Genomic DNA, 27258 nt, shown 5'->3' with positions numbered 1-27258 from the left:
GACAGCTACTGTCAAGGACCGAAGCCGAAAGAACGAGAATCCTGCGCCAATCGAGAGAAACGGGACGACGACGTTCTAAAACACGACCAAAGGAACAAAAGTACCTATCTACTCTCTGTCCTGCTTCCACTCTGTCGGGTAATCTAACGATCAATAGCGTCGTTAAATCAATCGCCGAAGATGAATATACCAAGCACTCGAGCCCGTTGAAATGATTCAATTTGTAACAGTGACTTTGTTCGATTAATTCTATTATGGAGTCGAACATCGATAACTCGAGTCTCAAGGGAAGGGAAGAAATCTTCTTTCGAATTATACAGCTTTCGTCTTGCCGAGTAAGAGAAGTTTAATAAGCGAACATTTGACTAATGAATGGTTTTTACGATCGTTAGTTTCTCGACTCGTGTAAGAATGTTTCTTTCCTAATTTTTTTTTGTACGTTCGTTGCTCACTTCATAATGATTAGTGATTTTCTGTCATTCAAGTGAAGAAGATTGTTAACAGGCAACAATTCTTTGTGCAATTTTATATTTTCCGTGAACATAAATCAAACAAACAGCTTTCACTGTGAAACGTATGACAAATACTTTTGATATTTTCTATATTTTTTCTGTATATTTTTTATATTTCCATATTTTCTATATTTGCATTTATGTATCCTATATTAGTTTATAATCCGACAATGAAAGGTAAGAAAATCCTTAATTGTTCTTTAACTTGTTCTGGTAATTAAATATGCATTATTGTGATTATTATTAGATACAGATTATTATTAGATATTATTAGATATAGAAATATATTTCTAAACCAGTAAGACAAAAGAGTCAGTTTAAGAATCTTGAATCACGTGTAAAATAATATCTTACAAAATAAAAATACAGAGAAAAATAAATTTGAAAATTTATCACTGTACCACTCCAATTCTTAACTAAATACGTTGGAAATTTATTTTATCGGCGAGGTATTGAACGAAAAAATTTTACTTTATGTTTCTCACTTATTTCCAATGTTAGCCAAAGAATACTTAACAAATTTTCAAAAACGAAGTCTCAAATGAGAAAACAGAGGTTTACCGGGATTCGATTGTATTTATAATAATTTATTAGAAAATTCCAACATCAGGGACGTTCACAGAATTTCATTTCTTAACTTATAGTTATCTTTCTTGTATATTTTCATTTGTTCGTCGATCGATTAGCTCGAGCTTGCAATTATCCCATTTTCGTTTATTTGTCTGATACGTAGCTTGAAAAGATCACGAAAGTGAAAGCAATTATCGTGTGATTCAGACGGCGAACGTCTCTCTGAAAGGAAATTGGAAACTCGGACGAAGCACGAAGAGGAAGCAAAGAAAGTTGACGACGTAAAGAAGGGCGAAGTTGTGGTCGACACGGAAGATATTAAAAATTTAACGCTCACCATCATCTTTGAACGAGACGAGGCGAACGATGCTCTCAATTTTCCCAAGGATTTCGAACCTCAACCACCGGGCAACAGCACGAAATTTACTTTAGTTGGAATGGATGCGATCAGATATATACGGAAAATTCAAGAAGACGCTGAAGCTTCTTTGAAACAACGTTCCCGATAAATAAATAACAGATGTTGCTCCGCGTAACGCAAGTGCTTCGATAAAAGTTTCAGTTGCAATCAATAAAGTTGCATCGGACATATCGTGCATTAAATATCGTGTGGCAATATGAAAGTCGTATCCTCTTAAATATAACAATTAAACCAGCGATCTCTGGACGGAATGATGGATCGTGGCTTTAAATCTGTAACAGTGATTGGACTGACGGCGCAGAAAATAAAATATTTATAAAAATATTAATTTATCGACTATAAAAATGCGATAATCGGCTGTCGTTTTTCATTTCGTCCCGTGTCGTTCAATATCCTGGGATTATACACTGTTAAGAAGATTTAGGTATCATCGACGGTAGATTCATCTTTTTGAACAGGCATTAATAATGTCATTTAAATTAATATTTGCAAGGGAAGCACTTAAGCCATAAATTCAGAAAATTATGAAAAAAAAAAATATATATATATATATTATAATATAGAATATATAATTATATATATATATATAAACAGAAATTCTTCTGAACAGTCCTAAGGAATATATGGAACCTGTACGTATTAATTAATAACTCGTCTGTTATAATAAAATATACGACACGTATTTTTTTTACACAAGGTGAAGATTAAAGTTCTCTAGGAAAAGTTTATGTACAAATTTACATGAGGATAGATTAATATTAATCTATAAGAGAAATCAAATTTTTAATTTTTAATTTTTAATTATTTAAATTTAATTTAAGCTCGTTATCAAGTTCCAAAACTTTTCAATTTCTGATTATTAGAAATACTTCATATTTTAATTATTAGAAATGCATTAATCGCCAAAACAGTCACCAAATATTTTACCGAGAACCATAACTTATATAAATTTCATCAAAATCAACGTGTACGAGTTCCCCAATGTGCTTTCCCATAAAGAGTAAAATACTGAAAGTGAATCGCCTTGATATATCACACAAAAAGATCACAATACAAGACTTTATCTATATTTTCTCAATACTTCTAAATACTACATACTTCTACTTGCATGCACTAACACTCTAACTATCGATTAACAATTATCCTTTATAAGTACCAAACATGCCATATTAGATAATTCAAGAATTCATGTCTCACTTTTGCTGGTCCGCCAAGTCGACAATTTTAGATAATCCAGCGTAGCTGTAATTCTCTTTTTTGAGGGGAAGACCGGTAAGATTACGCCCCTCCAGCCTTTCAATCATCTCGACAGCCTTCGTGCCTGTATACATCTTCACCCTGGAAGTGTCGATACTGCCACCAACGATATCACCGACTTCTTGAAACGCTCTGTCCGACAAATTCGTTTGCAGATTCTCTTCTAAGTAAGGCGCCTCTAGCAACACCACGTCCTCGACTGGCACCGAGTCTTTAATGATCGTTCCAGGCTTTGGGGTAGACACGTTTCGGTCGCAGGCACCGCGTTTCCTCTTCTCTTCGTCGGCCAGCGACCATTCGCGGAGTAGCTGCCGGAAATCGGCCGTGTCAATAGCCGTTCTCGAATCCTCAGCTTCGCGAGGGACACCGTACGACTTTTCCAGATACCGGGCCAAACTCAAGTCCACGAACTTATCGACCATCTTAGCTCGTTCCTCGGGATGCAGTGATTGCTTCCTCTCGGGCTCAACGACCACCTCTTCGTTCGCGTTTCGGGCCATTTTTCGACAGATTTTCTTGCACGGCCTTTTGCCTGCAAGCAAGGAAACGAAGATACATTTTACATTTTTCATTCTTGTGATTTAATCAATCGAGCGATTCTTGCCTTTTGTGTGTTAAGCATGACGATACGAACGTGAAAACTGTTTTCCTTCGTCGTGTCAGTTGATTTTCAATTGGAAGAATAAAATTTTGGAAAATGAAACAAATTTTGGACACATTTCATTGTAGAACCACCGAAGTACCATTGAGGAACAGTATAATTTATAGTTGAACATGATCAGATTCGTCCAGAAAACTTTACGAGAGTCACTTATTAGTTACTTACGATAGATTCTAGAAAGTTTGCTCCAGATCGGACGAGAAACATACATACGTGATTGTCGGAATTGTAAGAAGAACGGCAATAAAAGAAACGACGATACAATTTTAATATTGTACAGCAAATGTTTTTTCCTTCGACCTCTCTCGTTCTCCGCTCTCTCGCGCCACAGTGTCAATATTTTATTTCCATTATATCGTAAATCTTTTACTGCGACGTCCACGCCATGCATCAACGTTTACCGGCGTGCAAACATCGCGCGACTCGTACGTAGAAACATAATATGGACACAGCGAGTCTCTGCAGAGCGCTGAAGGAAAATTATAAACACTAGAGTGTTTATACACTTTGAAGAAGCACGATCAGCGTCAACGACGCAACTGTAAACGTGATATTTCACTACGTGATATTTATCAACGTGCTGTATGTTATACAGTCTATAAAAGTGCGACTGACGGTAGCAATTTATTGGGGAAACTCGTTGCTCATTGTCAGTATCAGTGTCAAGACGCAGTTTTGGATAAATGATTGAAACGGAATGCTAAAACAGTAACTTGTTCAGTGATGTACGATTTTTGTGTCCATGAACGACCATTTACGCGTCTCTGAGTGACGTGTTAATTAACTTGTCAATGATTGGTCATGTTTAACGGAAGATTGATTGTTCTTGCGATTTGAAAAACTATTGAAGTACTATTGAATTTAACTGGGTAGGACGAAATTTTTCGTTGTATCGGGAAAACAATTTTATTAGACGTGACGATACAATTCATTGTTTCAAAAAGTATAGAAATACATGATATACAAGATATAGAAATACATGACAGAGTAGTTAGTAGGATAATTATTTGAGTACAAAACTGCTCATTTTCAATATCTAATATAAAGAGTAGGATTATATATTGTTTTCCCATTTTGCATTTGAAATATAGTAAAATTCCATTTACACGAACTCCGTTTATTCGAATCGAATTTTAATACGATACCAAATGAAATCAACTCTTGCTCGTTGAATTGTTTATTTGAATTTTATGTAAACGAAAAATCAGTGGACTGGATTCTGTCAGATGTGAACTCCTATTATTTAAAGTATTTGACTTATTCGATAAGTTCGATAAGATTTTTCGAATATCTTAATATCCGAATGTTGTATCGTCGAAACAAAATTTTGGAAACTGAACATTTTCTGGTAATATAATTTTCGGATGTTCGAACATTCGAAGACAAAGGAAGCTCTACTGTATGTCAAATGTCATCTAATGACACAAAGCTTTAATAGGAAAATGGTTTAATCGTAGTTGACTTTTGCCGGACATTAAAGATTAAAAATGATTGATTATAAGAGGACGAAACTTCCGGTTACTGTTTAAGGATAATAACCTAAGAGTGAGGAAAGGAAGAAAAGCAATCAAATTACAGAACGAATAAGACGGAAAGAGTTCTGATAAATAAAAATTACAGAGATTGGAAAGTTCCTGTCGACGTGCTTACCTATGCATTCTTCCTCCTGTCTCGGCACGCGACCTTTGCACGCGTTCAGATTCGCCTGAACGTCGTCCTGGCCAACACGAGCCGCAGCTCGCACGCATTGCACTTTACGATGCCTTTTTCCTTTCTTTCTATCGCAGGCGCTGCACTTGCTCCATTGGCTCACTCGCCACCTTGAGAAATTCCAATCTCCATATAGCGATCGCGAACATTGAACGAATAATGAAGCTCATAAAACATCGATCCTTTCCCGATCGTTGAAATTAAATTTAATTAAAGCAGCGACAGTATTAAACTTACATATTGTTGAAAGTTTCAAGAGAACAATAGTATCGAACCTAGTAGTATGTACTGGATTTTAAATTAAATATAAATAAATTTTAATTAAATTTATTCTTGGTATGACCGAGATAATTTTTTGTACTAGGCTTCTTTTTTATTGAATCATTGTGATACTCAATATAACAATTAGATTATGGGTGATTCAAAAGTAATTGAAAAATGTAGAATAAAATTGATTCGTAAGACGTTCCGTTTCTTAGAAATTTACATTTAACAATTTGTATAGTATATTTGTATAGTATACTAAGCCAATTAACTAAACATGTTCAAAGTGTCTTGAAAACTGATCGTTAAATGAAAATTCACTTCTATCTAGTCCGGAATTAGTCAAATTTAGATATGTAATATTTCAACAAATTTTCAAGTCTTTCGATTTTCTCGAAAATGAAGTCATACGTGAAAAAATGTTATTTTCTCCCCCGTTGACTTATTTTTACCTGCAGAATATTTATAAATATTATTGTAAAATATTTGCAATTGTTGTTATCGTTTGCTATTTTCTAATATTTCTTCGATATTGCATAAGAAAGGACGCGTGCGAAACACGTAGAAATATAAAATTGCATATAAAATAAACTATAGTTTTAGATGTGTTCACGTACTTCGCGAGACAGGGCTCTGAGTTGCAAACTCTGCTTTTTGGATCTGGTCGTGGTATGCCTTCGCAAAATGTAGGACTCACTTTTCCACCGTGTTCTTCGATACACGCTGCCTCTGATATCTACACCGAAGAAAATAATATCATACGACAAAAGTGGTACTATTCAAATATTTATGTTTTTCAAGAAAAATTGTGGAAAGCTATTTTCGAAATACATAATTAAATATCAAGGTAAAGAGTATTAAATATCTTGTAATTTCTGTACATATTTTTAGATTTGTTTTAAACTTGATCTCATGAAATTTTTATATAATTATTTACTGTACATGCTCGAATATTTTCATGAGTATCTCTAATAATATTCTTTAATGAATATTTCTAATAATATTCTTTGGAAGGCAAACAATTTGATTTCGCATTATGTGAACTGAAATGAACAATATCGGTCAAATTATAAAAACAAAAAGATATATAATTAATTGGGAAATATCTCTGCAACATTCCCATAGCGATAACCCAAAAATCATATTTTTTGAATTATGTTTGTCGCGAATATGCAACACAGAAATTCTTGCATGTCTCACATTTTAATTATCTAGGAATTGCAATTAAAATCTAATACCCTATGAATGCGTGAACAGATTTATTGCGAAGGAAATAAGCGTTACGTCAAGTTATTTCCGCGTTATGCATATTCAGTTTCCGGAGTTAATGGTTCTCCTATAAATCGACTTAGACATTCAAATTACCATTGTACCACCGCCGCATTTAACACTACACTCGGACCATTCCATGAAATCCCATAAGTATTTCGGTTTATACGATGGGTCACTTGATAGCACATAATACTCATAACGGATCCCAGGATTTTCATTTCGTTTGAAGAATATGTACTAAAAAAGTGTAATAACAATATGATGTAATATGTAATAAAAATTATATCAAGGAGAGAGCACAGTCCACATATACATATTATATATATTATATTTTATGTATGGAATTAATATATATGTACTTCTAATCGAATGTCTTCCGCTATGGGTCCCTTTATTTGAATTTCTTCTCTCCGTGGCTCAGGATACATGTATACAATAGAGGCGCCTGCACATTCATAATCACCACTTCTGCTTATAAATCTATGATCGTAAAAAAAATTCTTTCCTGAATAATGAATCTAATTTATTCGTTAAGAATAAGAAAAATGTTAAACCTTTCCCATTTGCAGTTAAACGCTAACTTTAAAATACAAGGACAAATATCAAAAATTTTATGTTGTTTGGCACATAATTTAAATATTAATATTCTTGAAATTTCAAAAAATTCAAAAGAAAAATATTAAATAAACTCTTAGATATTCTTTCCATAATCCCAATAATAAAATTTATTAACGCAAATTATACAATACCGGTGCTTAATGGATTAGTGCATAAATTTAAATTTTTTTGATATTATGATACTTAGCGTTTTCGCTTGAATCCAGCAATGTAACATTAATTTCAGAGTATAATAGTCGTAACATAATTTATTTTGTAGTAACAATATAAGTAATTACTTGTCTGCGTTTAAACAATAGGTGTTACTATGCTCGAGCCTCATCGCTAGTGAGTTTCTATGGGGCTTCAGTTCCGCTACGTGTATACTTCGCGCACCCTTAGGGAAAGTAACTACCTTCGTATATACTAGAAAGCAGAATCTTACGATTATTAATTTCCCTTACTGTTGCACTTTAAGTTGTACTTCAAGTTATTTCAATTTTGTATTTCCGTGGACGCTTATGCAAATTTATATATTGATTGTTCAGAAGAGAAAGGTTTGTGATAAAAATATCTCTATAATCTCCTTTAATAATGTATGATATTATGTAATGTATAATTTACGGTCATCGAAACCCGAGGCATTGAAGAAACCTTCTATCGGCATGCACTTCGTGCCGTCACCTTTGCAAATCCCGCACCTGTCGTAGATCGCATCCGAACCCAACACCCAGTCGCAACCGACTTTCTAAAAAATATCATATTTCTCACGTTTTTAAAGATTCTGTTTACCTAGGTATTAACATATAGTCTTAATTATATGTACGTTGTCTGATATCACGTTGCTTTTTTTATAAGTATTGTTATTAGTAATATATAAAATGTAGCTAATCTAAACCAATAGATCACAAAAAGATGGACATTCTTCGTTTCCTTCTCTTAGTATAGTTATTTTAATAATGTACGTTATTATACTATATATTAACAGGAGAAAATAAGAAATGTCCATTTTTTGTGATCCTTCGTTTCATAACACATTCTATTTATAACAATTAAAGTCACAGACTATCAAATTATGTAATAATACTTTGAATATTAAAATCATTATGATTTGATAGTCTTTCAGACTTCATCAGACAAAATAATGATGAATTTACAATCAGGCTGCGAATATTTATGTATTTTTGATAAATTTGAGGATGTAAGAATTTACAAAATAATATAAATTTATTTATATAATATATAAAATTAATAATAATATATTTATATAGAATATAAAACTATATTAGATACTCAAAGTGGAGCTCTCATTACGATATTTAATGTAGAAAACAAAGCTTAAATTTCACTTTTATACGTTCATGAAAATATAAAATTGTATAAATATTCGCAGTTTATCTATAACTAATAGATCTACTGGAGTCTATAAATAACTGGTGATTTCAATTAAATATGCAATCAAAATTTCTGCCCCACGAACTGTAGAAACGTTTTTTGTTCACGAAACGTTGTTAATAGAAAGGTAATGAAAGGTGTGCTGAAGATTCATCACGAAACTTATGAACGCGAACGGTATGAAAGGAATAATTTCGAATCGGAGGCATCTCTCCGTTCTTCCTCAGCGAAACGCCTTCGCTCTTTCGTTGCAGATCACGCGAGTATGCCTTCCTCTTTCCTGATTTAATTTGCGTTGCTGAAATACTTCCCAGCGTCCGGCATTTTACTTTGCAAATGAATTCGCAGGCTCTTTCTCTCTGTCTTAATCTACGCCGATCTAGGAATTGCAAATCTGTCAGAAAAATTAGCAATGAAAAATATGCTTTATCTGCGAAGGTACGTCTGAATTCTTCCATTTTTCATGTTTGCTCCCGAAGTAAAATACGGCGTTCTGAGATTCCGCAGGAAAATATCAGACTGAAAAATATTACTGGAATTTAATTGAAAAGTCTTGCAAAATCTTGGAACATTAATTTTTGAACGGTTATAATGAACGATTGATGTTTGTAATGATTAGTGATGTTTATGATTATTCGATATTAGTATTTGTTAAAATTAATGAAACACTGTGTAATTATTACAAGAAATCACCAAGATAAGATAGAAGAACTGTGTTTCTAATTAAACATTACATTATTATATATATTGTATTACACTAATAATATTGTCTATTATTTATCTTTAAGGAAAACTTTAATTATACTCCACTAATAAATGAACTCTTTCTATTTCAAAATTTTCAGTTAATTTCTTTCAAAATAACCAAATCAACAAACAAAGAATGCCAAAAGCAAGCAAGAAACGAAGGTAATAACTAATGCATTTGTGAATTTACAAAATCAAAGATTTATATTACACTAATAATATTATCTATTTGTACTTATCTCTAAAGAAAACTTTAATTATACTCCACTAATAAATGAACTCTTTCTATTTCAAAATTTCCAGTTAATTTCTTTCAAAAAATAACCATGTCAACAAACAAAGAATGTCAAAAGCAAGCAAGAAACGAAGGTAATAACTAATGCACTTGTGAATTTACAAAATCAAAGATTCAAAAGTACGTAGAATGTGTTGAATGTGTAAAAATGCGTACAATATTCAAAGCAATATTAATAGATGAAACAAATCTCTATTTAGACTCTACTTCATGGTAACTATTTACTTACCCTGCATTTACCACCGATGCATATGTTATTGGTACCACCCTTGCACGGAGTGGAATCATTCGCCGAAGGTTGGAGCTTGGTGTATACGAAGTTTTCATTGATGCAGTACAATTCGCATGGATCGATCGTCGCATCATGGATGGGATACGCGGTCCAGTTATGTTTGCCGTCGGACAGGATATCTTGATCGTTAAATATACTGCACTGCACTTGGCGAAACGACGGTTTCTTATAGTCGCAGGGCTGCAAAATAAGACATTGTCGTTTTTCATGAAAGAGACACGTTCGCTGCTGTTCGTGTTTTATCACGCAATGAAAACGGCATGATGCATCAACAGAAAACGTCAAAAGTTGAATAGGAAATGATTAATGATGCGAGACAGATGGAATGTCAATAAAATAAAATTCTTTGACAGGTTTAACCCTTTATAACGTTGTATAATTTGAAAGTTTTATTTTGTATGCTTACCGCTTTTACTATGACGAATGATATAATTGTATCGAACGAGAGAAATTATTAAATAAAGTATTTATTGTTTAGTTTAGTAATTAGGCAATTGTTAAATATATGTAATGCTTGTTTGATCCTTTCGATCATTTTCAACTCTCTTATATTTCTCGAAAAATATCTCAAGTTTAAGTAAAATATTCTTATATTATTACGTGTAATTCATTGATTATTGAACGTCTTTCTAAAACGTTTTGTTTGCCAAACTGAATCTAAAATTCGAGGATCATAGCCCAGTTAAACAAAATTTATTATTCATTAAATTTATACTACCAAAACAAAATTAGATTGGTGCATATGAAACAGAGTTCAGTTATCGATTAAAGAAGTAATTTAACAATAAAGAAAAAATTTGCTCATGTTTGCAAGTCCGATGTTAATAAACCACGAATGATCAAAACGATCTTAAGATTGTTTCACAGATATAAGTTTATACGTATTTAGAAATATCTTCCAAATTACTGGAAACATACATTTAATATTTTAAAAATATTTTCCAAGAAATGGAAAATATTAAAATGTATAAATTAATTAAAAGAATCCATAAATAAAACACATAGAATAGTTTTCTATCTGTTTCTGTAAATAAATGAAATTCTCATTTCACAGGGTTAATCTTACCATTTTAACATTTAATTTATTTCTTCTTCACTTTCTCCTAGAAAATTTTTAACGTTAAACCAAGATGATTATACGATCTTATAAAATAGGAAATTATGTATATTTGGTTTCTAAAAATAGGTTATTTTATATATATGTGAAGAAAATAAGGATGCCATCATGGCTTACGATCAAATAAGTACGCAGACATGCATACACGAGTGCACGCGATCTTGCACATCTAACTAGATTTCCATGAAACTAGGTTGCAGAGTTTAGGCTGAAGGAAACTTTAAATTAAAATTGCTCCTATAGAGAACGCAATTAAAATACTCCTTTGCCAGCTAGACCTAAGTCGGAAGTGACTTAAGTATACGAAAGCTGTCTAAACACTTAGCTCGCAAACTCTAACATGGATTTTGCAAATAAATACACTAATTTTGCAAGAAATATTTTCTAACTTCTTTATACATTTACAGATTCATTTTAGACTTGACAAATATTATAATCATAATAATATAGAATTGCCTCTCAGTACACTGTTAATTTACAATACAGGAATAAAATGAAAATAAAATGTTAAAGTAAATATTCAAATACTATTGTTTTTTAGTAAAATCTTGTATCTCGTATTTTAACAAATTCTTTTCACAATTACATAAAATACGTATAATATATATAATAATTTCAGATATCCAAATATCTTTCCTCGTTTTGAAACAAAAAACAAACAAAAAAAGAAAAGAGAAATGTAAAAAAAAGTATCCTCTGTACACAATTTAAAATGAAAGATAGCAAGGAAGCATAAAGAAAAGGAGAATAAGAAAGAAATAAGGAAGAGAAGAAATGAAATTCGAGGAACCGCCGAAATAGTCTCGTAGAGGTGGACAACTACAGAAAGACAGTGGAATTTACCATGGTGTTGCAAAGGGTAAACCTCTTCCTCTCTCCCAAGCAATATCTGCCATTGTTGGCTGGCGGCGGATTGTCACATTCCCTCTCAGCGTATTTCAGACCACCGCCGCAGGTTCTGCTGCAACTGTTCATGGGACCCCATTTGCCCCAGCCACCGTGCACCGCCGCCGGTCTGGTGCCTATGGGCACGCATTTCTTGTGAATGCACCACTGAAAAAAAAAAACCAGTTCCTTTTATTCTTCCGCTGATTTCGTCGCGGTACGCCTTTCGCGTGATATTTTTACGAAAAATTTCGCGAAGTGAAACGTGGCTGATATTAACTCTCGAATGGCGAATGATTTTAAAACAGTAACTGTTGGATCCAAGTGGATCTACAATGAAATGTGTTGCTTAATGTTCTATTTCACATTTGAAATTAGAATGTTATTACGTTTGTCTTTACGAGCATCCCACGTGGATACTTTCGTAAAAGTCTCGCGTGTCTACTACCACGGGTCAAAGAAATGGACCAGAATAGCAACGCGAGCAAAGGATCAGCTAAAAAGACGTTTAACGCGTGTTAATATTCGTAGCGAAATGCATAAATTGATACTAGATGTAGAACTGCGCTTTGTTCTCGGCGAATCTATTCAACAAACCATGTTCTCTCCGCATTTTGATCCTTCGGCCATGGCTGACCCTTTGGTGTAACAAGTTGTATTCGCCACCGCACACCACAGCATCTCGCACATTGCATTTAGCTGAAACATATAGAACGTTCGTTTACAATGGAAACAGAAACAATCAAATTATTCTTCGACAACAGCTTGACGAAATATATAAAACGCGGAGTGACATTCACTGTGAGCAAGCTATGTCCCATTCGATGTATTCCACGCGAGGATAATCGAGTCGTTTCAAAGGTAAACGTATTTGATACGGATTCGTTGACTTGAAAAACGATTCGATCGCAATTCCTAGATAAATTGATTTAAAAAGAAGAAATAGTACGTAGCGTTTCTATTCAAATTATTTTTTGAATACTTGCGAAACTGTTTCAGAAGCAGAATTGCTATGTCTCGAATACATGTAATTTATTTTCGATTTAGTGTTTAAATATGTACAAATATATATAAAATATATGTATTTCAAATGAGACTGTCCAATTTAATTTTGATCTCTAATCTTGTCTTGGCCAACCATACGGTACTAACTATATCTAGAATATCTACTAAGATATTGACGAAAACAATAGACGATATTTATCAATATAAGTAATGAAGAAATAGTTTAGGATGGAAAATTTATTTTGTAAGGACAATAAATGTATCTGTTTTTTATTGAGATATTAGAGCGATTAAGATATCTGTTTTTAATATTTTAAAAATTTCTGTAATCATAAAATGTCGTAAAGATTCTTCCAATTCATCCTGTGTCCTATAAATGAGTCACTCATTTGCCAAATCAATTAACTCCACAAAATAAGGAAATTAATAAAATAGTATATATTCTTTTTTAAAATTCCTCGTGAAATTTTATTTCATACATCCAAAATGTGCATTTGCAATTTTTGTTATTTAATGCTACCAAGCCTGATTATTAAGGAAATTTATTTCACATAAAAGTTCGAAGCATTGACTAATAAAATTTAAAAATATTCAAAAAATGGAGTTAATTACTTTGATCTGTGAAGAATAATCAAATAACCTATAAGAAGAAGAAAAAAAAAGATAGTAAGAGAAAATAGCGAAATTACCCCTGCATTACCGGGACAGATCTTCGATCCAGGCATGCTCATGTCACATTGAAAATTACCGTCGTACATCGCACCGGCTAACATGCCCGGATACTTGAATTTCTCTGGTGGATTTCGTGGATCGTTAATCAAGCACTCGCCCAAGCCGGTTCTAAACAATCAGATACGAAGCTTTCGACTGGCGACAGAGCAAAGTGAAATAAAACAGATTGGGAGGGAAGCTAACTCGAGCAAGTTGGTGATGTATCTTCTGCTGCATGGCGACCATCTGTACGTATGGATGTTGACAATCGGTGACATGACGAAATAACTGCCGTCCTTGTCTTTGGATTCACAGCCACTGATGTTCACCTCATCGTGCGAACAGCCCATCCTGAAGAATCATACCTTCTGCTGCATTTATTCAAAACTAAACTACGCGTTTATTCAAAAACCAAAAAGAAAGCTAAATTATTTTGAACATCTCAGATCATTTGTTATAGGTTACAACATTCAAGATTGCCAAAGAAACGTGCATGGACAGTACACGTGACCAACTTCATGGGCAATTACGACTCCAAGCAGTAGGCCGGTGTCTTCAGTGATGCAGGCTGCTTTCTCAGGATCGCAAGCAGTCCCGACGTATGCCAGACCCAACAGGTTGCAATGTGTCGCCGTTTCCGAGCAAATGTCGTATCTGAAAACCCGCGATCACGATTTCCTGTCGTGGTTGTTCTCTATTCTTGACACGGTAAAATTTTACCTAGTTACGAGAACCGCTATGTCGAAATGGTTTGGGTGAGTGTGATCCTTAGGGTTCATCTTTTGAGCCCACTTGGTAAAACTCGCCAACGTTGTTTCCGCTTTGGGACTAATCATCAAATCTATCTACGAGAAAACCATCTCTCGAATAAAATACCTCGATTATCTATGACTCTGTGCGAATAGAATTAAGAAAACGAGACTACGTTTTGTGATGCCAGTTGTTTTGTTTCTTTCCGATTATTTAAATAACTGTTCAATCACTTTTATATTCTTTTATATTGGAAGGATAGGCTTTTTTTTTTTTGTTTCTTACATAGTTACATAAAACATAATATTTGAGATTGGTATCCCAATATTAATCTACATGTAACTAGTAACCATAAGTTTTGCACAGTTTCTTATTACCGTTCATGTTAAGACTAGTAAATTACAGAAATGTTCCTAATTTTCAGTAATGAACAATTCATATCTTTTTCACAAAAGCTAAAATTCTTGCCAATAAGAATGTGAATTAACTAATCTCACGTACTTCTACATCGTCATAAGAATTTGGAAACAGTATCAATCGTTTAGAGTTAACAGTCGGAAGTGTATGCTCTTTGCCGCGTTTAAAGAAAGATCAATCAGGTCTATCATATCCTTCATTCCGTGTAGATTAATTATTAAAATACCGCTGTAACTAGTTTCGTGTTACCTCTTCCTTTTCCTTCTCCAAATATATTATGCGAACGATGACTACGTCTATTTGATTGCCGACAGATCCGTCGTGATAAAGATCCGACACCATGTTCATGATAGTCAACAGATACTGTTCGTAGTTGCTATTGTTGTAAAAATCGAGGAACCTTCTGTCGGCGATCAATCCAATCTCTAGAAAGCGATGGATACTGTGTGAATAGGAAGTTGCCTTGTCAAGGTTTTCCTCCATCAGTCGCTTTTCTCGTTTGGCCAACTGTTCCGCCCATGCGGCCTCCCAATTATCTGCACACAAAAAGCTCGTATTCTACCTTGTAAAATCAAGCTAATAAAGAAATTTTTTTCTAATATTTGATAGTTCGTTCAAAATCTAATATTTGTAAAAGAAAGTTTCAGCACAACTATCGCAAATATCATATAATTAAAAATCACAAATACTCACCTATTGGACACTGTGCATGTTATGAAATATTCACTTACTTATCGTTTGAAATTCAGCTTCCTTGTTTTTTAACACATCTTATAATTATCATTTTAAATTAAATTTTTTTTACCGATAATTACTAACCAGAAGTTCCACAGAAGCTGTAACCATGATCCGGACCTCCGCCACTCTCGTGCAGAACGTCCCGTTTGTAAGCTATATGAACGTGCTGTCCATCCTGTTGCGGTTCAGCTTCGTTCACCGGTTCGATAAAGTACCGATCGTGATCAGTTTGCACATAGCCGACCTGCGTACGAGTCCACTAGTTCACTTATCGATTTTCTCCTTAATCAATCTTATTGTAAATAAAATATCGCGTCGCATCGATAGAAAACGATACCAGAGAGAGAGAGAGAGGGAGGGCTGCAATTACGCGAACCTTCCCAATCTGGCTAAACCAAGTACGAAGCCAATGCGAAACTTGTAATTGGAGTTTCACTCCCGCGAACAGGATACGCGTGTGCACACGTGCCGTAACGGAGCGCGTTTCTTGCTCCGTTTACACCCAACAAATCCGTACCGAATTTCCATTCCGCGGATCGCGAAGTTACGCGACCACGCTTCGGAAATTACAATCCGACGATCGTGGCAATTACGACGACCGGTTGCCACACATAACATTTATCGCGGCTAGAGCCAACGACATATAATTCATAATTCAGGATTCGCGCCTCCCCGGAGTAGCGGAGGCAAACAAGCAGATCCTCGGTAATTCACGGGATATTCTGATCTGGTAGTCTAGTGCAGTGCATGACGAGCAACCGTTGTTCTACAGCGGAACAAAAGCAGAACGGAAGCAGATATTCCGTGAGGAAATTAGAATTCGGGATAGAAAGAATCTTGAGAAACGGAATTTTGTTATTGAGGAATTAATTAATTTTAGTTAGAATAATTCTATAATTTAGACTAGATTATAATATACCATATACAATAAAATACGAAGACTACATATGGTATTATGTGGTCTTTGTAGAATAATATATATAGTATTATATAGTCTTTGTACAATAATATTTATGGTATTATGTAGTCTTTGTACAATAATTAATTAATTTTGGATAGAATAATTCCATAATTTAGACTAGATCACAATACCTTTGTACAATAAAGAACATAACTAATCTAAAAATCACTTTGGTTTCATTTTAAAGCATAAAACCTCTACTTCGACTGTCCTGAATTTGTTTTCTCAAAGATGTTTTTACAATTATGAAACATTGAAAAATTTTTTAACGCGGCATAATCTTGAAGGTTGAAGTACAAAAATTCGAGAAATATTTTCAACCTGCACTAGTCTTTACATTTACAGATCAAAACGTTAAAAGACATAAAAACTTTTTGATTCGTCATAAATTCATTTAACCTTCACGAACTTGCAATATCTTCTTTCTACATCTTATCATCAAAAATTCTTACTCGAATAATCTAACAAGAAAAAAACAATGTTACAAGAAGGCAATCCGAGATTCATATCTCTCAATTACAGTCTACCGTTTGCGTAGCTTGTGCCAGAGACAGTGTCCTCCCGACCAGCAGCCAAGATCGGATCATTGTCACCGAGGGAAGGAGATTATGCAGATCTTGTCTCGCCGTACAGCACGACAATTGCATCAAGTTGAAAGCAAAAGCCGCTCTGTCGAGGTGTTTCGCAGCTGAATTCCCGAAATTCTCGCGAGAATTGACCAAGACTCAGGGCCATTGAATGGCGAACAAACGCGCGTATCAGCTTCGATACCGAATTTACGATCGATCATTCTGTCGATTCGACGACACGGCCCACGGGATACGCGTCGATCTAAATGCAAATACCTTATATTAATTTGCATCCGTTTAAATGTGTAATAAGGGGCTTGATTAGCCTCGAAGAGATTCGCGCACGCTCGCGTCGCCGTCGTTGTGGATTATATTGTTACGGTTGTCTCATTGCGGATCAGAGACAATCGTCTAATCTAACAAGTTCAATTTGTACGAAATCTCCAAGGGCTAGCTGGATAGATCATCGGAGAGAATGAATTAGAAATTCTGAACTTGTTATCGCGATGCTCATGAAAGTATTTGAACATTTATAGCACTCTTATGAATATATATGTATATTATACTACTTGTATATGTATAATATACTACTTGTAATATATGGAACATTTGAACATTTATAGGCACTCTTGTGAATATATATGTATATTATACTACTTGTATATGTATAATACTACTTGTAATATATGGAACATTTTGAAATTTCATTAACAATGAAATCCGATTACAGTGTAGGCAAAGTTTCGAACAAATCTGAAGATATACATATATAGAAATTGCAGAATATTCTGTGTAAATATAATATAATAATTTCACATTTCATAAAAATATTTAAATCAATTACCTATATATTTTATCAGAATTTATGTTATATATGTTACATTAGATATTGTAACACGAGTAAAACGTATACTCAAATTTTTTAGTTGATTTTAGTATATATTTTTAGATTGGTTTCAAATTTTGCCAATATAATTGTATATCTCATTACTACAATATTAATGTTTCAAAATATTTTATATAACACACAATATACATATATATATATATATATTCTGTATGAAGAAATTCAGAAAACAAATAGGAAGAAAAACGACAAACTGTTAGTTGGAAAACTATGTTAAATAAGATCAGCGCGGTCAATGTTATACGTAAGGGGCGACACTTCGCCAACCTAAGCCTAAATGTTACTGCGTGTTTATATATTACGCTTCGCGCCGAACGTCTAACAACAATATGAAAATCAAAACAAATAAAATCCAACTCGACCCAGAGGAAGAAAAGGAAACAGTAGTGAGCGAACGAGCGGTAAGCCAACATCGCCAACAGGCGGAAAGGGAGTTTACAATTTACGAACCACACCGTCGCAGAGAGAGAGGGCAGCCTTCGATTTCTGGTGATCTCTAACGAAGCCCCGATAATGGCATTGTCGATCGGGGGCTCTCTTGAATCGCAACGCCTCGTCCAAGTTAGTTCTAAGGCCGGCGCCCCGCGTCTCGATTACCATGTCGGGTGAGATGAATTCGTGATAGGGGCTGAGCTCCACGTGATGTTCGATCCCGTTGAAAGGCAGCACCAGGTGCACTTTATCGGTCTGAGGCTCCTGCTCGCCCGCCTCTGTCGATCTCTTCTTACGCTCGCTCAACTCACGCCGATCATAGAAATTTGGCAGCGAGTACGTGTCGAGGCTGCCATCTTCGAACACTCTTCTCGGGATCAAAAATTCCGGATCGCGGACGTCTCTCGTGTACCTGAGAACATTGTGCATTCGAGAAGAGAAATGAAGTTTCGTGATGATCTTTGTGGATCGTGAATTGAAAAAATTTGTTACCCGAGTCGAGAAGAAACCGTTTGAAATTTAAATGTAAGTACAGATATATTTTATCATGATAATATAGTAATATGAATAATACTATACTATGAACAAATAAGTTTAACTAACGATTAGTCAAGTACATACTTATTTTAAGTTTATAGTATTAGTTATACTTCATATATAACTGATCAAGTATATATTTGACTACAAGTAAATGAGTTAAGTTGAACTTATTATACAATGCATGAATCACTTATCGTGAAGTTTCATATTAACTTCCTTTGTGGCGATGATTGGATTAGAAATATGTGAGAGGATTATACAGACATTCCTGACTACGCGCGAACAGTAAATCGGGATTGAAATCAATCGCGATTAAAATTCACGAGCTCGTAAGACATGCTTGATCAAAACGATTGTCCTTTCTTCTCGATTCGTAAGTGTAAAAAAATCGCGAACTCGATGCTTCGTCGCATTCAACATAATGTTGCCTTTAATTGTCCAAATACCTTTATCAATCGGTTCTCGCGTCCACTAAACTTTAATCACGGCAATCGATCGAATCGAGACCTATTTCAGAAACGAACCGCGTAATACGACGGTCCCTGGTGGTTCACCGTTCGATGGAGGAAACTCCTCGATGACACGGTCGAAGGAGCAGAAGAACGAAAGAATGTGTCGGCAAAGTTATGGGACATTTGTTAGCGAGAATGCCAAACTTAGGTAGCGAAGTGAACCAGTCGAGGAACACGAGGGAGAACGATCGGATTGAATCGGTTCTTTGCAACGAAATGGACGACTGAAGCGAATAATTAGAACGATAAAATAATCAGACAGATTTAAATGGTTCCTGACAAAACTCTTTTATTAATTTAACTCTTTGCAATCTTATGCCTACTGTGACTGGGCAACGATTCAATGTCCAATCTCTGCCTAGACGATGATTTTTCGATTCGTATTTTCGTAAATTGTAATTTGTATTCGTTCACGTGGGATGACCAAGACCATTTCGTCTCGTGAATCGAAACTGATATCATAACCGTTTTCGATCTTGAGAACAAGGCTGAGAATTTTCTGGCTAAAAACGATATCGATAACGATGGCAAGCTGCGCAGTGCACTCACCTACCATGGTATACTTTTCCGCGTCTGTTGTCATGTTTCTCAGATACATTAGTGTTCGCGATCACGATGATACCGAGGATTGTCGCCAGTGCTCGGAATCCGTTCATGACAGGCTACTATTTTCTGCACGTTGCCTCCCGAACATTGCCGCGAGACTGCCGAACAACGGAAACTTTGCGCAATTGTTTCCGTTCCATGAACAAATTCTGTACAAAGATATTTTCTCCTTCTAGATTTGCAAAAATTTCGATTCCTCGGCGATGTGAGGATGCTTGATTTACATGTTCGACAAATTAAATTACTACGAATTGTGAATTTCTCATTTGGAGAAACGAAAGAAATTCAATTATAAAGGATCTATGCGTTCGATATTATAACAATAATTGCAATGAATTACGAATGAAAGGTATACTGTAACGACTTTTCGTTCCAAAAATATTTTAAATTTTCAAACTGCTGATTCGCCAAACTGAGATTTTAATGTATAACATAATCGTGCAAAAATAGTATGAAGATTAAAATTAAAATGTATCAAAATTATATTTGTAAAAACGACGTTTCAATGGGATCAAATCTTAATTCGTTTTTAAAACAAAAGAACTCTGGAACATTTTCATTAGTTTCAAGTGAAAAAAAAAAAAAAATTGTAAATTCGTTCGTCGCGTGACGTTTTAAACTATTCATATTCTTATCTTCTCGGCGATGTGAAATGACAGTCGGTTGATGATATCTAGCAGGCAAAAGTTGGTGAATGTTTGATCGCGATTTCGACGTTACAGTCGATATAATTCGATTACGGTCCAATGAAAAATGCAGAGTAACATCAATGAGAGTAATATCCGTCATTCCAAAGGATTTGATGGATAGAACCGGTAAACGAGTTTGAGCTGAGAATGGAGTCACCCGGTATATTGACTACGTGAGCAGTTCTTCCCATGGCTATACTCGAATCGATCCAAATATAGATTCAATCAGCCTTCGGATCGAACCTGATAGGTCAATTTTAGTTGACTTTTTGGTCATGGTTTAACCGAGACCAGATCCTCTTTCTTTTCTCTGTCTTCTTGGTCATTGCGATTCCATTACAACGCACGTAACCATAAATATTTTACTTCTCAAGTATATAATAGTCAATCTTTTATTTTTTAGTGTTAAAATTTTAATACTTCAAATGGGAAATTAATTTGCGCGAAATTAAAATGTTCCAATTGCAGCTTCTGGTCACTGAATTAAGAGCACTCGTAATTTTACGCGTTTTTAGTAAAATTGAAGGATTTGAAGAAAGCTCAATTATGAATTCATTATTTTATTACTTACTATTGTGTTTTACTTTAAATAATTTTGCTACCGACGTGAATGTGCGCAATACTTTGCGTACTTGTACAGTGTGAATATATATTTTAATATATATTTTAATAATTAATCAATTTTGTCGTTGAATTGCATTCAAACTTTCGAATTTTAATAAAAACATACGAGATTAAAACTTAGAAATATTCTTAATTCAATGGCTAGAGACTGTAATTTATAAACATACTATAGTATAATACAGAAATACGTACTTTATAAAATGAAACTTTCAATGTTTGATTATACAGGTATGTAACATTCAAATTATATTATCAACGACAATGTTAAAAATCGAAATCTATCGAATCGCATAGCCAATTCTAATCCAATTAGGAAGCATTGATAGGTAAAGTTATTATTAATAGACGAAAATACCATCGCGTAAAATTGCCTCGATTCATATATTACGTGCTCACCATCGCACAACGACAACCTACGATGATCGTGGTGATTTATGGCGAACAAAAAGACCTTAGAGTCTTTCGGCGCATCCTGCAGATTTAGCTACGTAATTCGATAACGAATCAATGTAGAAATCGCTGCAGCTTCACTCGAGTCTCTTGCTCGGATAAATCGATCGGTCGATAGTGAAACAGAAAGAGAAAGTATAACTGGATATATACCTTTGGAGGTATGTGGTTGAAGCATCGGGGTGGTCCATTCGTGCTCGTCATTGCGGCTGTCGATGACAACCAGTCATTGGACGGGGAATAATTAAGGTTGCCAGCCGAACGGGCAAAAAAGGAAGAACGCGCAAATTGCCGGGATCGACCGGAAGCGCCTAGGATAAACTCGACTCGATGACTCGAAGACAAAATGCGCTGTCAAGCAACGGTGACTCGCTAAACGCGCGCTGTTTCTCGCTTTATTTTCATTTCCGACACGTCCACTGCCGTGGTGGTCACGGTGAACGGCGTTTCTGTTCTTGTATAAATGTATCAGATGTATTGCATTAAGAAGAGAAGAGGAAGCAGGTGCAGTTTGAACTTTCATTCTAGAAAGAGTGCTCGACGATACTCGATAAGATTTATTTTTCGTGTCGCTGTTATCAATTTATTCCCAACCAATGGACACGTTTGTGTTCCGTTCGGAAGAAATTAGGAATTCTGGTTTAGAAATCTTTCTCTTTAATCGTTTGACGATGTATTTGATTTTTCTAGCCTATCTAGATCATCAAGAAAAATCGCTCCCTGTTAGTTCGCCGAGAACTCCTGTTCCATCTCACGCGCGAACCGCGTAAATTTCACGTGGCAATACAACGTGTACAAACGACACACCGGCCGTTATGCCACCAGCCAATATGAATTAAAGAGCCGCGCGTCGTGTCGTGTTCATCCCCGAACGTGCGAACGTTCCTTATCTCTGGTTCCATTAGAGAGGCTTCTCTTGTAACCAGCGAACGATACAGAACGAAAAGGCGAAAAGAAAAGAAAGGAGGGAAAAAAAGAGAGAGGTGGCGATGGTAGCACAAAGAGAGTCCTCCTATCGAAAAGCTGGCGAGAGTAATACGGAATGCTGGCAGAACTGGCAAGGATAAATTGTTGCTGGAATTTAATTGGCGACCGCGCGTGCCGAACGCGTCTATTCAATTTCGCAGGCCGCGGTGGAACGCTTCTGTGTGTCTGTTTACTTTCCTCTAACGCACAAACACGCTCGTTCAACGATCCGCTCTTTCCGTGACATTAAATGTTGCATTCCGAATAATTCACCCCGGCTGGCTGAATGCACGACAATGTGCATTCGATCGAAGAGAGCGAGAGAGAGAGAGACTACGAAGCGCGTGATTATCGGGCTGAGATTTGCGGTTGGTGGAGGAAAAGTCGAGGCTACGCAATTACCGGCTAATGAATCGTTTTTAAAGTGAAACGTGTCGTTCTTTCGATTGGTAGGAAGATAAAGTCTCTTCTCGCCGCTTGGAAGCATTATTGAGTTTATTTCTTGCGTCAAGTTAGGATAAATTGTCGCTGAGGATAACGATAGTTCAATCTTTTAGTTATTCTCAATCACTCGAATTTTATATTCGATGAGAATCTTATTTCAAATGAAAAAGTCGAAAACGAAATACTGTGAAATAATTTCTCCAAAGCTAATATCGTCGCCGAGCAAGAAAAATTGTTACGCCGGTGATTTCTCACGATCAAAAATGTCTAGTAAGTGAAATTCGAAGTTTAATTAGAAAAATTAGGAAAGAATTAAAATGTTGTATTGTTTCATTTCATTTGCTTCAACATGCTGCGTCATCGTACTGAAATAGTAGTTTGATCGCAGTTAGATACGGGCGAGGTTGCTCATCACATGTTACGTCACTCTGCGGACACAGCGTGAAATGATTTATATGGGCACAAAAAAACATTTTTTTTTTTTTAAATAAAAGCAGATACAAAAAGAAATGAAGAAGAAGCAGCTCCAATTTACAGCGATGAAGATAAGAAGTTGAAGCTGAATTTTATTCAACAGACATTAAACTCTTATTTATATGTACATATTTTTAGAAAATATGTCTCCAAGCGACGTTTAATCGTCGAATATAAAGACTGCGAAAAATGAGTTTCACGCTACAATTAAGCCAATTAAAATAAATATTAATATTTATACTTTCTTTTCATTTGGAACAAATGGCCATAAAAATGATCATAAAGACTTTAAACGTCACTTAAAATGAATATGAAGATTAAATATGAAACAAACGATCGATCGTGTCATCTAGAAATAAATAAATTTTTAGAAATCTTTCATTATCTTCAGAATTCATATCACCCATCTTTCTTGCGTTTATCATGATCTACGTACTGTCTCATAAATCCATTATCAATAGGTAAGACTTCAGCAGATCGAAAGAAATGTAAGTTAGACGCATACTCGTATGCAAACAAAATAGAATAGGAATGCAGCTCGAATCTTGCACAATAATTGATCGTACAGCTGACTTGTCAAAGATCAATGGTCAGAGATTAGGAACGACCATCATCTTCTCCGTTATTCTGAAAATTACCGGACAGTCTAATTTAGTTTATTTCAACGTCGAAGTCACCGTGTCTCTACAATCTTTTACACTTAACTCAGATAAGACGTTCAAAACTAAACGCGAATCTACGAATGGTCTAAACAGCGTAGGTGTATCTAAATGACAAGTCGAGCTGGTTTCTCGTGCCTTCCTTTACTACCTACCTGTTCTCAGATTATTTGCTGTAATATACAACGTAGATCACTTAGTCGATAGACGTTTCAACTAGAAATTAAAATTGTAAATTCCGACAATCGGTAGAATAAAGCCTTATACAGACTGATACACAGTTACATTGTTAGATATACATTGTTAGATCAGTACAGAGTAGGGGACAGAAATGTGAATCCAAAGACAGTTACCAAGTAAATATTTGTCTGTATCTTGTTCATTTGAATGGATTCTTTTGCATCGCAGTACAGTGTTGAGAGTTACAACACAGAAAGAAGAAGAAAATTCCAACTGCTTACTCGAAGCAAACTAAATTTTTTAAAAATACCCGTACTACGTATATTCTACTCTGATTTAACCTGACAGAGTCAATGGAATAACTATCGATCACAGCTATCTAAACCTGCTCGATATGGATAATTCAATCCCAATGTCAACCGTAGCTTAACGTTTGACAAACCAACGAAAAATTTTCTAATCACTTCTCTATTTACGAGATACTTTACATCGATTTCCATTTACTTTCGTCTCCGTTAGGTTTTTCCGCCTTCGACGTAATATCGCAGATTGCCGCGTGGCCTAGGTTCGATTTCTCTTCGTCGTTTTCATCACGCTATAAACGTCAACGTGCCGCCTAATGGGTTCTATTCGTTTTAAAGAAGTGGAAGAGGGACAATATCACAGAAGAAGCAACGTAAACGCATCCACGCATCAAGCGGATAATAAAATGCGTTTCCACTGCTTTCTTGCTCGTTACCTACCATTCCTTCGAATGGGATAAATGCGTTGGGAATTGAAAGCAGACGTAAACGCTTCAACTCGTAAACTCCCGGGTTTATAAGTGATTTCATTATTATTTTTTTATTGATTGGAAACGTGTCGCGAGACTTTCCAATCAAACTTATCAGTATGTTTGAACTGCGGAAATTGCTAAAATCAAATACGTACGTGTCGTTAAGTATTTTATCCTACGGTAAAACCGGTACCGGATTTGTCCGTTGCTTCCCTTGGTGTCCAAGAACCGATACATCGGCGATTTTTGTCACAAATTCCTTACTTTTACCATAAATATCCGACACTGACAATAATACTTTATTTTTAGAAAATAACTTTTTACAAAAACTAATTAATTAAAATTAGTCTCAGTTAAAATCACCTTGCGATAGATAAAATATTGATTACTGAATATATGTACTGTAGTTCACTCACATTTAATTTCTTACACGTATCTCTTTGCGGATGGGATTTCTTGACACGTTTGCTCAAATGAAGGATATTAATTTGCTGATATATCATATAATTATATAATTTAATTTAAACCATAAATAAAGGAAATTAATAACGATAAAAGGATATAACAAGTAACGCGCCGTCCACAAATGTATACCTGTTGTATACCTTGTCACACCCATTAGTAAAACAAATATGAACTTTCAATTGAATACATTACAAGCCAACAATGTTATTGAAATTTATTCAAACGCAGGTGCGTCAATATTAACATACGAAACCGACCACAGACATTTGTTTAATGTTGAACAATTGAAATAAAATTAATATGAATCGATTGTCGAACGTCACTGTGTAGATGCAGAAGTAAAACGGACGTATCATCCATCGTAGATCCGCGTGCAATGCCGTAACTTCCGTTTGAATCTGTGAAATGCAACGCATCGTCCAGCTTAAGATTCGTTGGCTCGCGTATGACAAATGACCAGCCATAACGTCGAATTGACTTTTAACCGGTCGGCGTACGTTTGATCGAATCTACCGAACCTTATCCGCCAGGATGCATCGACTTCCTGTTCGTGCGCGTACGCCGTTCCGTTACTCGGTAGTAATCAATCGACTGTGAAATACTTGCAAGTAGGGTAACGCGACCCGTTCGGTTGTCGAAATTTTTTCTCTTTTTCACGCCAACTGTTAGAATCATTCACAGCAACCAGGCGATTTTTTCCAAGCATTTTCGTCGTTCAGAATTAAATTCAAAGATACGTGCCCTACGCCGGCCCTTCGTCGTCCTTAAATTCTAAAGTTAGTTTTATGAATTTTGAAAGTATCCGTGCCGAAAATTCAGAGTTTCCTCTTGCCGCTTGAAAGTTTAGAGCGTTCTTTATTTTTTGGATGGGACAAACTTTTATGTGAGAAACAAGAATGTCAGGTCGGTAACATACGAAATGTTGAAGCTTTAAATAGCACAATCGTTTACTTAATCGGTACAATTTCACATGATTTCATCCATTTTTCTAATGACAAACTGGTTACATCGTTCCAAATTGATATTATAATTATAACTTTAATATTTAATATCTATATCTTGGTAATAAAATTATAGAATAATGTTATGAATAATATATTTAGTTATTGGAAGAAATCGTCATTTCTTTCGAAATCTTGGCAAACTTTGAATTTTTAATCAAGAGAGTATCTATTTCTTACCTTTCTTGTTACTCCAGATTATTCCAAATGTATGTTAATACATTTGTTGCAATAATGCGAGATTTCATCTGCAATTTTTTTCAATCAATTTATATTATTAAATCCTACTTTTAATACCAAAGACTATCAAAGGAAATTCTGAGAATTTACTTAATTTTATTTCATGTATCATTTCATTTACTTTTTATTCAGATTCTGCTGTTTTATG

At 35.0% G+C, this 27258-nt stretch overlaps 1 protein-coding gene across 1 annotated transcript in view; it reads right to left on the bottom strand.

Annotated features, from left to right (window-relative positions):
• Positions 1 to 2547: 2547 nt before the first annotated feature.
• LOC122535675 (A disintegrin and metalloproteinase with thrombospondin motifs 7-like) overlaps positions 2548 to 27258 on the bottom strand; it is a 44689-nt gene continuing 19978 nt past the window's right edge. The window contains exons 4-19 of the mRNA XM_043667410.1: positions 18504 to 18897; positions 15698 to 15860; positions 15128 to 15414; positions 14432 to 14556; positions 14216 to 14365; positions 13916 to 14062; positions 13690 to 13840; positions 12593 to 12694; positions 11954 to 12163; positions 9931 to 10173; positions 7949 to 8012; positions 7027 to 7112; positions 6761 to 6904; positions 6013 to 6131; positions 5072 to 5241; positions 2548 to 3292 (exon numbers count right to left, since the gene is read on the bottom strand). Of these exons, the coding sequence (XP_043523345.1) occupies positions 2697 to 3292; positions 5072 to 5241; positions 6013 to 6131; positions 6761 to 6904; positions 7027 to 7112; positions 7949 to 8012; positions 9931 to 10173; positions 11954 to 12163; positions 12593 to 12694; positions 13690 to 13840; positions 13916 to 14062; positions 14216 to 14365; positions 14432 to 14556; positions 15128 to 15414; positions 15698 to 15860; positions 18504 to 18897 (3151 nt within the window). The 3' untranslated portion in view covers positions 2548 to 2696. The remainder of the gene's footprint in view (positions 3293 to 5071; positions 5242 to 6012; positions 6132 to 6760; positions 6905 to 7026; positions 7113 to 7948; positions 8013 to 9930; positions 10174 to 11953; positions 12164 to 12592; positions 12695 to 13689; positions 13841 to 13915; positions 14063 to 14215; positions 14366 to 14431; positions 14557 to 15127; positions 15415 to 15697; positions 15861 to 18503; positions 18898 to 27258) is intronic.

The sequence above is a fragment of the Frieseomelitta varia genome, unplaced genomic scaffold (assembly GCF_011392965.1).
Source record: "Frieseomelitta varia isolate USP_RPSP 00005682 unplaced genomic scaffold, Fvar_1.2 scaffold_751, whole genome shotgun sequence".
Classification (NCBI taxonomy): domain Eukaryota; kingdom Metazoa; phylum Arthropoda; class Insecta; order Hymenoptera; family Apidae; genus Frieseomelitta; species Frieseomelitta varia.
Note: the sequence above shows the minus strand (reverse complement) of the source record. Positions and strands in the feature narration are given on the sequence as shown.